General features: G+C 40.1%; 1 protein-coding gene across 8 annotated transcripts in view; it reads left to right on the top strand.

Annotated features, from left to right (window-relative positions):
• Positions 1–14,210, top strand: part of efr3a (EFR3 homolog A (S. cerevisiae)) — a 145,587-nt gene that overhangs the window by 80,137 nt on the left and 51,240 nt on the right. For all 8 annotated transcript variants that reach the window (XM_073043289.1, XM_073043251.1, XM_073043279.1 and 5 more), the window contains 2 exons: positions 787–936; positions 6,917–7,054. In XM_073043289.1, the coding sequence (XP_072899390.1) occupies positions 787–936; positions 6,917–7,054 (288 nt within the window). The remainder of the gene's footprint in view (positions 1–786; positions 937–6,916; positions 7,055–14,210) is intronic.

Raw genomic sequence — 14,210 nt, 5'->3', positions numbered from 1 at the left:
TGGCCTAAATCTGCTCCTGCCAATTGTGGAATGCAAAGCAAATTAATCGATATTGCAAATGACAGTACCAAAAGTTATTGCAAAATGATGTGACTTTTTTGCGAGTAAATCGGTAATACACTTAATAGTTTTAAAGGGGGTAGAAAAACACTTTTGCTTCAAGGCATCTGTTAAACTAGAAGATTTATGATTTGGTCTGAAAAACTATGGCATCTTGGGTATTATAATTAGAGGGTACAGAATATAAAAGAAGCAATGGCAAACCTTTACCTGTCTTTGTTAGCATCCTGTTAGAATATTCTGTCCAATCTTGGACATTCTTCTATAGCAAAGGTGAAGGTTTAAGAGATTTGCTAAAGTGAATGTGGAATAAATTATGTTCACGAAGGGATGTGTAGTGAAAGATTTTAATAAGTATAGTTGTTAGGATATGCTGTATCTATCTAAGAAAATGTAAAAAAAACTGACGGAGTTCATAATTTTCTTCAAATAGAGCTCTTGGGATGTGGAAATAGAAGTAATTGAGACCAAATGATTGCACAGATATTTTGGCTTTTTATGTATTTTCCAGTGGTCAAAATGCATTGGCTCATTTAAATAACCATATTACAAAGTACGTGTAGAAGAGAATGATATGAATTATTAAAATGTGAATGAGTTTGGTTCTGCCTTTATGAATATGAATTTGAAGTTGCATTTTGAAGTCATGATCTGTAGAAACTTTGCTATAGACTTGAAGGCTAAAATGGATGATCATTGTAACGATTAACCTTGTTTTGTTGACAGGATCAGGATTGCTGGCATAAAAGGCATTCAAGGTGTCGTACGGAAAACGGTGAATGATGAGCTCCAAACTATAATCTGGGAGCCTCAACACATGGATAAGATTGTTCCTTCACTGCTTTTCAACATGCAAACAACAGAGGAACTTGACAGGTTAGGATGCAACAAGAGGGGAATTGAACCGTGTTCTGAAAGTCTTTGAGGTATGGTAGTTTGTAGTTGCTGTTTCCTTCACAAAGTGGAAGCAGGTTTAGTTTATAATTATTGCCTTTTGATATTATTACATACTAAGGTGGTCGCTGAGATGTAGCCTTCAGCCTTCTTTGATGTTTAGAATTGTAGACCTCTTTCTCTCTGAGAAATCTCCAGAACATATTATTCCATTAAAATTGGTGATTTTATTGGTTTTTGGTCCTTGCCAAAAACCTCTCATGCCTCTCAGTGTAATGGGATAATCAAACAGAAGCAAACTATTGTGGTTGATCTTGCAGCCTACAACACTTTCATAGTAGAATGGCCATGCTCCAGCACTACTTCAGCTGTGTTCTGTGGTTCTGTCCACTCTTCTCACTGTGGAAATCCATTGGCTACATCCACCAATCTGGACAAGCCGGCGAGCACTGTGAGGATCATGTTTTTTGACTTCTCCAGTGTGTTCAACACCATCCGCCCTGCTCTGCTGGGTGAGGAGCTGACAGTGATGCAGGTGGATGCTTCCCTGGTGTCATGGATTATTGATTACCTGACTGGCAGACCACAGTACGTGCGCTTGCAACACTGTGTATCAGACAGAGTGGTCAGCAGCACTGGGGCTCCACAGGGGACTGTCCTGTCTCCCTTTCTCTTCACCATCTACACCTCGGACTTCAACTACTGCACAGAGTCTTGCCATCTTCAGAAATTTTCGGATGACTCTCCTATAGTTGGATGCATCAGCAAGCGAGATTAGGCTGAGTACAGGGCTACGGTGGGAAACTTTGTCACATGGAGCGAGCAGAATCATCTGCAGCTTAATGTGAAAAAGACTAAGGAGCTGGTGGTGGACCTGAGGAGGGCTAAGGCACCGGTGACCCCTGTTTCCATCCAAGGGGTCTGTGTGGACATGGTGGAGGATTACAAATACCCGGGGATACGAATTGACAATAAACTGGACTGGTCAAAGAACACTGAGTCTGTCTACAAGAAGGGTCAGAGCCGTCTCTATTTCCTGAGGAGACTGAGGTCCTTTAACATCTGCCGGATGATGCTGAGGATGTTCTACGAGGCTGTGGTGGCCAGTGCTATCATGTTTGCAGTTGTGTGCTGGGGCAGCAGGCTGAGGGTAGCAGACACCAACAGAATCAACAAACTCATTCATAAGGCCCGTGATGTTGTGGGGGTGGAACTGGACTCTCTGACGGTGATGTCTGAAAAGAGGATGCTGTCCAAGTTGCATGCCATCTTGGACAATGACTCCCATCCACTCCATAATGTACTGGTTAGGCACAGGAGTACATTCAGCCAGAGACTCATTCCACTGAGATGTAACACTGAGCGTCATAGGAAGTCATTCCTGCCTGTGGCCATCAAACTTGACAACTCCTCCCTTGGAGTGTCAGACACCCTGAGCCAATAGGCTGGTCCTGGACTTATTTCCACTTGGCATGATTAACTTATTTTTATTTACTTATTCATGGTTTTATATTGCTATATTTCTTCACTATTCTTGGTTGGTGCAGCTGTAACGAAACCCAATTTCCCTCGGGATCAATAAAGTATGTCTGTCTGTCAACCAACAAAGTGCTTGGGTGAGCTCAGTAGGTCAGGCAGCATCGCTGGAAATGAAGAAACAGATACCTCTTCAGGTTTGGAAAGGAAGGGGGAGGACGCCAGAATAAAATGGCGTGGGAAGGGGAAGGAGGGCAGCTGGAAGGTGATAGGTGAAGCTAAACACAAAGTACACTGCAGATGCTGTGGTCAAAGCAACACGTACGACACGCTGGAGGGACTCAGCATGTCGGGCAGCATCCGTGGAAATGAACAGTCAAAGTTTCAGGCTGAGACCCTTCGTCAGGATGAAGTGAATCTCTTCTTTTGGGTGCAGTGGGTTTATTGCTTCATAGTATCCATTATTGACAGAAATTTTTCATTCCAATTGTCCTTTACATACTTTCAATCCTATTGTGCTGCGATTGAAACTTCTGCTTGTCAAAAGTTCAGGCCTCTATGTATTAGTCCAGTACTGATTACTATCAATGTCCAATGAATGTAAAGTATGTCACCAACTAACTGCCCTCCGGCATGTATAGCTCTTAGTGAATAACATTGCCAGTGGGAATAATCATGAGCACTACTTGAGATTTATCTTCTAGAAATTGAGAATATCTGTGCCTTTATTACAAGTGAAGAAAGTGTGTGCCCAAAGGTTATATTTTTAAAAAATCTAAAAATTATACATAGCAATGTGCTGACCGATGAAAGTTCATTATCAATTACTATTTAGTGAGTTTATTTTAAGCTTTAAAATACCATATTCATTTTGATTTTGAATTAATTTGCTTCAGTACCAGAAGTGGCTGTATTTGAGATTTGGTTTTTATGTTAATGATTCTACAGGTCATTTAATTTTGTAATAGCTTTCAGTTATTGAGAATATTTCTAATACTGTGGAAATTAAGTAGCTGGAATTATCCAGCCCAAGCAATATGATACTATTAATTGCTTTCCAGGAGTGAAATGTACAGGGAATTAATCATGTGATTTAATTGGACATGAAAAAAATGTCTTGTTCTATCAGGAATACTCAACATGTTTCATAATCAGTTCTCAAAAGGCAAGGTTGTACCATTTGAAAGATGCATCTATTTTTGTTCTGCAACTTTTACAAATTATTACTGCACGGTTAACTCAGCAAATAGATTTATTTTTAGAGAAGTGGTAATGCAAAAGTTTGAGTGCTTATACAGGCAAATAGCCTCAAATTGGGCATGGATTTCTATGTTATCATTTAAATTCTTTTGTATAATTACCATTAACTAGAAGACAGCTTTTAAAATGAAAGGTTTAGCAGGTTTCAACAATTTCTGCTATCCTCCAAAAAGAAGATTAGTTAACTCTTGATCTTCCATAACAAATTTTACAGATGTTCTGTGTGGAGATAAATAGTCAATGATATAACCCTCATCTAAAATAGAGGTTAGGACTGGACACAGCAATAGGCCCTATCAATTTAAACTGTAGTTGCAGCAACCCTGTAAATGTTGTTGCCATTCCTCTTTACGCAGCTGACTTCTAGAGAACTTTGATAGTGACTTGTGTAAAATGTCTCCACCCTTGCTTACTGGTCCCACTTTACCTGATCTTGCCATTGTCACAACATATTCTATTGGATTTGCTAACAGCTAGTCTGAAAGTCTATTCTAGGGTCATCAGTCTAAATGACCTACCTTTGAACATTATATGTAGCATGAGCTCCAGTTTCCAGATCTGAAATGTTCCTTTTTAGTAAACCTTGAATTTGATATTGAGCAAATGAATTTTGATACTACAGATTAGTCTGTAAATTAATATTTTATGGAAAAACGACTTCCTAGCTAGTAACATAATGATAGTGTTACCCCCAACCAAACTTCAGCAACACACACAAAATGCTGGAGGAGCTCAGCAAGCCAGGCAGCATCTATAGAGAAGGGTACAGTCAACGCTTTGGACCAAGACCCAACCAAATTTTTATCTTTCATGTGAGATTTGCAATTAATGTACAACAGTTACTTGGGGTCTCTGTGCTGCTGTTACAACTGACCTTGGGATGTGCTCCAGAATTGAGCATTACATATAGCAAAATAAACCATGTGGAAAAGTGCAACGTTGTTGTGGAAGTCAAAATGCATCAGGACATAACTACACAATACAGTAAGTGTTTTTAATTGTCCTGAAGTATATGAGCCGATACGTCAATAACAATATCCAACCTGTGCTCAAATCTTCTCAACTTTCCAGAAAAAAAGCTCCTCTTTGATGTTGAGTGAAGAGAAACGAATAGTCGTCTTATTTTGGCCTTATGAACCCTTGCCAATTTTTAGCTTTTGTGTTTCTGTTCCAATGAATTAGTAATCGTCTCCACCAATAAATTCTGCCTTTATTTCAAATTACTTCATAGGATCATCTCCACTTGCCCCCTTCAAATGTGTTGTGGCTACAATTTATGATATTTGTGGAAGAGAATTACATATCTTATGAATGGCCATTAAATAGTTTTCTAAATTGGTAATATTGTGCTTGTGTTTACCATCAACCAGGTATCAGGAATGCTGGGTAACATACATAAGAAATAGGAGCAGGAGTAGGCCATTTGGCCTGCTGAACCTGCTCTGTATTCATTAAGATCACGGTTGATCTGCTGTCCAGTTTTGCAGGGTTGATTTTGCAGTTACATTGGGTGTAAAACCACCTGACATAATTGTAAAGTAAAAGGAGTAGTAGTGAAAGTTCTTATTATAGGGTAAAGTTTATGCTCATTAAGATTTGTTTTCCCTAGTGTTATTTTCTGTTTGGAATTGCACACATTGTTCAAGTAAAGATTAAACCTCTTTGTTCGGGCATAAAGTAAGAAGTGCTAAGAAAACTTGTTATTAAGCAGTAAGGTAAATAGGGGAAAGTAACGTTTCCTTTGATTTAACACCTTTCATGGTACTGAATGCCCAATGTTTTGACAGGTGTTGTAGGAACAAACCATGAAATCTGATTGATGCACATTAAAATCGCAATTTCTTCATTCTCCTTCGCAAATTTGAGAGTATGGATGGAGCGGAATTCTTGTGCTTCCAGCTACACACCAGAATAACAGACCAGACAAAAGATTGGACAGATACTGAAATTGTAGTTTCATTTTAATGGCTTTTTTTTAATCATTGGCTCGTACAAGGTCATGCATTTGTGTTTGCAAAGATGGCGCTGACAAGATATGGGTCCACTTTGTTGGCAGTGAACAAAACTGCTAACGGTTCTGCTAAATTTACTTTCTTGACACAATGTTCACACCTAGGGGGTTTTGTTCCTTGTTGGTATGTTACATTGGATTTTAAATTTTCTGACCTGTACAAGTAAAATTAATTTAAAAAACACAAAATGCTGGCAGAACTCAGCAGGCCAGACAGCATCTATGGGAGGAGGTAGTGACGATATTTCGGGCCGAAACCCTTCATCAGGAGTGAAGTAACATGGGATGGTCAAGGGGGGTTAAGAAGTGGGGGGAGGGATGAAGTAGAGAGCTGGGAAGTGATAGGTTGGAGGGAAATGGGCTGGGAGAAGGTGGAGAATTATGGGAAATAAAAGAGAAAGAAGGGTAGGGCTGGGGGGAGATTATAGTGAGGGGGAAAAAAGAGAGAGAAAGAGAACCAGACTAAAATTACAGATAGGGATGGGGTAAGGGGGGGCAGGGGTATCAACGGAGGTCTGTGAGTTGAATGTTCATGCCGGCAGGTAGGAGGCTACCTAGGCGGGAGATAAGGTATTGCTCCATCGACCTGCATGTGGCCTCATCTTGACGGTAGAGGAGGCCATGGACAGACATGTCGGAGTGGGAGTGGTCTGTGGAATTGAAGTGTGTGGCCACAGGGAGATCCCGCCACTGCTGGAAGACTGAGCGCCGGTGTTCGGCGAAACGGTCTCCCAGTCTGCAGCGGGTCTCCCCAATGTATAAATGGCCACATCGGGAGCACCGGATACAGTATATCACCCCAGTTGACTCACAGGTGAAGTGGTGCCTCACCTGAAAGGACTGTCTGGGGCCTAGGATGGTGGTGAGGGAAGAAGTGTGGGGGCAGGTGTAGCACTTCCGTTTGCAGGAATGAGTGCCCGGAGGGAGGTCGGTGGGGAGGGATGGGGGGGATGAATGGACAAGGGAGTCTCGTAGGGAGCGATCCCTGCGGAAAGCCGAGAGTGGGGGGAGGGGGAGATGTGGCTGGTGGTGGGATCCCATAGGAGATGGCAGAAGTTGCGGAGGATTTCCAGCATCTGCAGATTCACTCGTGTTGCAAGTAAAATTAATTATTGCTTCATTGATTTTATCTGGTTCAAAATTAAAAATTATTATGAAGCATATGTATAACCATAATTTAAGATATATGTTTAATATTCTGCTTTAATTTTTCAGCAGGAGCAACCATCCATCAATATCACGAGCTGCTGATAAAGATGAGAACCCTGCTACTCTAGCAGAGAGTTGCTTCCGTGAATTGCTGAGTCGAGCAGCCTATGGTAACATGAACAATGCCATCAGACCTGTACTAGTGTAAGTTGTATAGTGCTTCTTCCCAGACCTGATAAGACAGTAGAGAGTAATACTTAAAACTGCTTTCATTTGAAAGTCAGTTCAGATTGAACGATAGGTTAATTTAAATATGGAGTGGTCAATGGCGAAGGAGTGAGAAGCAGGTGTACTTTAAGGTTTGTTCAGTAAAAGGGAAGGAAGAAAATTGTGAAGCATCTGTATATGGTAGGTGCTGTTAATTAAGTCTTTCCCTTAATGAGAGAAGTGGAAAAGTAAGGAGAGGTTTTGGTCAAGTTAGACCACCTTCATATCAGGCAGTGGCAGCTCAAGGGAAAAAAGAGATAATTCAAGTAACACCCGCTGTAAATAAATGTAACATGAGTTTTACTGAGGCCGTCTGAATGTTGGTGGGCCGAGGCTGGTTAACACTTCTGGGAGGTACAGCAGCAACATGTGCTTGAGATGCAACTGCCATATATAGTATATTGTTGGGCATTAATGTAGAATTTCTACTTTAAAAAGATAATTCTTTTGTTCCAGAGTTCTGTATTTGCTCTGGAATTTGTTAAGTATGTTATAACTTGCAATCAGAGAGTAAATTCTGTCATTCCATGCTGCTTCTTTTGGGTTTTTGGCCATAAAACTGAATAGAACGTGTGCCTAGAAATTGGACTTCACCCTCGTGGTGCATAATAGGGCATAAATACTCAGTAATTCCCAGAACAGATCCCTGAGGCACACTACTGGTCACCGACCTCTATGCAGAATTTAACCTGTCTACAACCACTTTTTGCCTTCAGTGGGCAAGCCAATTCTGGATCCACAAAGCAAGGTCCCCTTGGATCCCATGCCTCCTTACTTTGTCGATAAGTCTTGCATGGGTTACATTATCAAATGTCTTGATGAAATCCATATACATTACATCTACTGCTCTACCTTCATCAATGTGTTTAGTCACATCCTCAAAAATTTCAGTCAGGCTCATAAGGCACAACCTGCCTTTGACAAAGCCATGCTGACTATTCCTAATCATACTATACTTCTCCAAATGTTCAGGATCTTTTCCATCAACTTTGCAACCACTGAAGTAAGACTCACTACTCTATAATTTCCTGGGCTATCTCTACTCCCTTTCTTGAATAAGGGAACAACATCTGCAACCCTTCAATCCTCTGAAACCTCTCCCGTCCCCATTGATGATGCAAAGATCATTGGCAGAGGCTCAGCAATCTCCTCCCTTGCCTTCCACCGTAGCCTGGGGTACATCTCGTCCAGTTCCGGAGACTTATCCAATTTGATGCGTTCCAAAAGCTTCAGCACATCCTCTTAATGTCTATATGCTCAAGCTTTTCAATCTTGTGTAAGTTATCCTGACAATTGCCAAGATCCTTCTCCGTACTGAATACTGAAGTAAAGTATTCACTAAGTACCTCTGCTATCTCCTCGAGTTCCATGCACACTTTTCCAATGTCACACTTGATTGATCTTATACTCTCGCATCTTATCCTCTTGCTTTTCACATACTTGTAGAATGTCTTGGGGTTTTCTTTAATCCTGCTCGCCAAGGCCTTCTCATGGCCCTTTCTGGCTCTCCTAATTTCATTCTAAAGCTCCTTCCTGCTAGCCTTATAATCTTCTAGATCTCTGTCATTACCTAGTTTTTTGAACCTTTCATTAGCTTTTCTTATTGACTAGATTTTCAATAGTCTTTGTACACCACGGTTCCTGTACCCTACCATCCTTTCCCTGTTTCATTGAAATGCTCCACGCAAATATCCCCTGAACATTTGCCACATTTCTGCCATACATTTCCCTGAGAACATCTGTTCCCAATTTATACTTCCAAGTTCCTACCAGACAGTTTCATATTTCCCCTTACTCTGATTAAATGCTTTCCTAACTTATCTGTTCCTATCCCTCTCCAATGCTATGGTAAAGGAGATAGAATTGTGATCCCCATATCCAAAACGTTCTCCCACTGAGAGACCTGACACCTGACCAGGTTCTATTTCCCAACACCAGATCAAGTACAGCCTCTCATCTTGTAGGCTTATCTACATATTGTGTCAGTCAACCTTCCTGAACACTCCTAACAAACTCCATCCCATCTAAACCCCTGCTCTAGGGAGATGGCAATCGATATTTAGTACATGAGTAAGAAATTTAGGGCAAAAGGGAGCCAATAGATCGCCGTGGCTATCCCTCGAGGTCGAGGATGATGGTTTCGTTCTGTTGATCTAGGCCCACAGAGTGATGACCCTGTGCGTGTATTTGTTTAACGTGTACTTGATGTTGCACTCCAAGAAGCACACGATACTTCACAAATCAACCAACTGATTCCAGTGGCACGGAAACAACGACAATTGGAGCTGATGGATTTGTTGCAGCCTTCATCAACCTTCACAGCCGTCGAGTTGGAGCCAATAGTTATCCCTGACAAATTAGATTAAGAATCATCCTAAAAGATTCTCTAAGTATATTAAGACTAAAAGGATGGCTGTTGGAGAATATAGCCCCTTATCAATCAATGTAAAGTCAGTGGAAATGGCGAGGTCTAAATGAATTCTTGTCTGTGATGAAGAACACAAAAGCAAATGAATTCTGGGAGATGAGCAATGATGGTTTGAAGCATGTCAGTATTATGATGGAAGAGATGTTGAAGATCTTGAAATTCGAAGGTAGATAAATCTCTGGATCTTGATTATATGGATCCTGGAATATTATGAGAAACAAGGGAAGAAGTGACTGGGGCCCTGTTAGACAGTTTTGTATCTTTGAGTCAGAGATAAACTACCACAAAGCTGAAAGTTAGCTAATGAGTCCTTGTTTAAGTAATTAAGGAAGTACAGGCTGCTGAGTCTTGCTTTATTGGTAGGAAAGTTCTGAGAAGGGATTTGGTGAGGCAGAATTTATTTGCATTAAGAAAAGCAAGAACAGATTGGTGATAGATACAGGGCATGTAAAATGGCAGCTCAAATTTGAGTGAGAATTTTAAAGGAGGTAAATGAGAGGATTGTTGAGGGCAAGGCCATGAATTTAGTAAGGCCTCTGACAAAATCCCACACAATTGGCTTGCCTGGAAGATTAGATCATGGGATCCAAGGTAATATAGCTAAAATTAGTTTAGAGATTGGAGGCAGTATGGCAGTGGTGGGTTCTTTTATTCTTAATGATTTCTGACATATTTAGCGCGTTTGAGGATGAAATTTAAAATATTGCTGTCGCTGGCAGTGAAGGAGATTGAGGTTAAAACAAGATGTAGATCAACTGGGAGTGTGGGCAAGGTAATGGCAGATGGAATTTAGGTCAAACAGGTGTGGTGTGATGCATTTTGGGAAGTTAAGCCAGAGCAGGATGCATTTTGAGAATTTGAACTAAAGCAGGATATCGACAGTGAATGGCAGGGCCTTGGGGTTTGTTACTGAGCTGGAAGATGTTAGGATGCAAGGACATGCATCCCTGAAAGTGACAGCATAGGTAGGTAGGTACACAGAAAATGAAAGTGACAGCACAGGTAGGTAGGTACACAGAACGTGAAAGTGATTTATGGCATGTTGGCCTTTATTGGGCAAGGCATGAAATACAAGAGTTGGGATGTTGTGTTACACTTATATAAAAGGTGCAGTTCTGGTCACTGCACTATAGGAAAGCTGTGATTAAGCTAGAGAGGGTACAGAAAATACTGACAAGGGTATTATCTGGGTAGGATGGCTTGAGTTGTTAGGATAGATTGGATAGGCTGGGTCTGCTTTCCATGGAACAAAGGAGATTGAAAAGTGATTATCAAAGAGGAATTTAAAATTGAGAAGCATAGATTGATAGCCTGTTTGCTTTCTCTGATAGTGGTGTCTAAAGCTAGAGAACATTCTACCAAGTAATAAGGAAGAGGTTTAAAGGGATCTGAGAGCTCAACTTTTCACATTAATTACGGTAGTATCTGGAATGAGCTGAGGAGATAATTGCGGTAGCAATATTAAAACATTTAATAGGCAGCTGGACAGGTACTTAAATAAGCAAAACCTAGAGTAGTATGAAATTAATATAGGTAAATAGAAATGTTTTGTTGTTCCTTAACTTTGCTTACAATGATCCCCACCCTCATTATTATAGATAGGCATGATGCTCAGCATAGGCAGAGGAGGCCAAAGGGCCTGTTTCTAAGATATTTTGACTCTGACTCTATTCATAACTCCAGTTCATTTGTCCAGCTGGTGAGATTTTGCTTTCTCTCTCAGGACTATTTAATACACCTTTCTCTAACTGCGAAAGGATCAGATTTTCTTTAAACTTCATTAGCTGATTTGAAAGTAGCAACCAATTAAAAAAAGAACAATGAGCAGACAGATGACATTTAACTTATCCCGCAGCTTGCACAAACCTTTAACAAGGTAACCAGAACCGGAGCTTTAATCTGCATGGTGTTTGTTCATGTCAAAGAAAAAGCAGATGAAAGGGTTGTAGTTAGTATGTTTTGCATTGCCTATTACAATCCCAGTAGTGCTGTGAAGTGCTAATTTCCTAATTTAAAAATTGCAGTGTATGTAATGAAAATATTCTTGCTATAATGTACATAATTCAAAAACTTGTTGTTTTGGTTAATTTGTGACAGCACACGATTTTTCATTCTGTTTTTAAATTGTAAAATTATACAATATTTGCACATAAAATCACTGTCATACTTTGGAAACTAGTTATTAGAATACATACTATGTAATATTTTTGAATATTTTTCTTTAGACTAACTGAAAGGTATGGATGTGTTTGATCTTTAAAAAATACTCTGTAGTTCCTTGAAAAACATCAATTTACATATGATGAAACAACAAAGCTGAACCTTTTATTTTTCAGTTATGCTGGTATCTCTGTACAGATTTTCCCATTGGGTTAGTCATTGAAAACAACAGCACAGAAACAAGCTCTATGCTCACCTAGTCTGAGTTTAACTATTAATCTGCCTCGTCCCATTGATCTGCACCAGGGCCATAGCCCTTCATACCACTCCATACATGTACCTATCCAAATTTCTCTTTAATGTTGAAATTGAACCCGCATCTACCACTTCCACTGGCAGCTTGTTCTACACTCTTACCACCTTCTGAATGAAGAAATTCCCTCTCATGTTCCCCTTAAACGTTTCGTCTTTCACCCTTAGCCCAGGACCTTAGTTCTAGTCTCACCCAACCTCGGTGAAAAAGCCTGCTTGTTTTACCCAATCTATACCTCTCATAACTTTGTATACCTTTACCAAATCTCATCTCAATCTTCTACATTCTAGGGAATACAATTTTAACCTATTTAACCTTTCCCCATAACGCAACTCCTCAAGTCCTGGCAAAATCCTTGTAAATTTTCTCTGCACTCTTTCAATCTTATTGACATCTTTCCAACAGGTAGGAAACCAAAACTGCACACAATACTTCAAATTAGGCCTCACCAGCATCTTGTAGGATTCAGGATCCTGAATATTGCTTCAAGAGGTTCCACAAAACCTTTCTGAAGCCCACTTCGCCATGTAAAAGATTAATCTGAATTTTCTTAAGTTGTGTGAATAACAATGTTAGTGCCAAGTTGCACCTCAACTTGGAATATGGACTGCATATGGACAACCTGCACTACATTGATAGACAGAATGTGCTTCATTTTTTGTTCAACTATTCTCTGTAGGTATACATCCCTTCCTTTTGAATTCAACTATCTGACAATAATTAGACCTTCTCATGATTGTTACCTTCCTAATGCTTTAACTTGTTTTTTTAAACATTTTAACTGTCCTTGATCCTTTGTTTAAATCATGGTATCTTTTAAAAGGTATTTGATGAACTACTCGGTAATAGCCGTGTTAGAACAATTGATGCTTATAAGGAGGCTTTGTAACTCAGCTCAGTTTTGTTTCCAGACTTGTGAGGACAAAGAGTTAAAACTTAAGGCAGTGAAGTATGAGAAAAGTGTTAATGAAATTCAGATGAATGCCATTGAAGTGGGTAGACAGAATTCAATGCAGATATGTATTGCATTCATCCTCCAAGAATTTGAGTAAAAATAGTAACTGGTTCAGTTTTAAAGATGTGGAACTGTGGAGTTTGAGAGTATTCATACACCAATCCTTGGAGCTGGATAGTAAAAATCCTATTTAAAAAGGCAGTGAAATGTTTTGCCAGAAAATAACAATTTATAAAAGCAAGTAAGCTATGCTAAGTCTATATTAAATACTAGTTAGAATATTGTACCTAATTGTCAAAAGTATCATTCCAGGAAGACGTTAAAACAAGTGTAATTTACTTGAAGGAAGTTAGGAATGTTAGACTTAAATATCATGACTATATTCCAGCTATGCCTGCCTTTTCATTGGCTATGTAGAGCAATCCATATTCCAAGCCTTCCCTGATAACTCAGCCTGCACTACATTGATAAATTCATTGGTGCTGCTTCCTGTATCCATGCTGAGCTTGTAAATTTCATCAAATTTGCTTCCAGCTTCCACTCTGCCCTTAAATTCATTTGGTTCATTGGTTCACTTCTGGCTCCCTTTTCCCCTTTCTTGATCTCTTTTTCTCCATCTCTGGAGACAAACTAACAACATCTTTTATAAACCTGTTGATTCCCATGGCTATCTTGACTATACCTCTTTCCACCCTGTCTTCTGTAAAAATGGTATTCCCTTTTCTCAATTCCTTCATCTCCGCTGCATCAGTTCCCAGGATGATGCTCTTCTTTCCAGGACGTCTTCAAAGAATGTGGTTTAGCTTCCTCCACCATTGAAACTATCCTCAGCCATTTCTCTTCCATTTCCTAAACATCTGCACTCACCCCATCTTCCCGCTGACTGAACAGCGATAGAGATAAAGTTCCCCTTGATCTTGCCTACCACCCCATCTCCGCATCCAACATATCATTCTCTGTAACTTCTGCCATCTTCAATGGGATCCTACCACCAAGCACATCTTGTGATTCCCTCTGTGATTCCCTTGTCCGTTCATACCTCCCCGCCAATCTCCCTTCTGGTACATATCCCTGCAAGCGACAAAAATGCCTATTCATGTCACTTATCTCTACTCAGGGCCCCAAACACTTATCTCTACTCAGTGCTTCACCTGTGAATACGTTAGGGTCGACTATTGTGTCCGATACTCCCCATGTGTTCTCCTTTACATTGGAGGACTGCTTTGTCGAGCACCTC

This window comes from Hemitrygon akajei, chromosome 1 (assembly GCF_048418815.1).
Source record: "Hemitrygon akajei chromosome 1, sHemAka1.3, whole genome shotgun sequence".
Lineage (NCBI taxonomy): Eukaryota > Metazoa > Chordata > Chondrichthyes > Myliobatiformes > Dasyatidae > Hemitrygon > Hemitrygon akajei.
The sequence above is the reverse complement of the archived record's forward strand: the minus strand, read 5'-3'. Positions and strand labels throughout refer to the sequence as shown.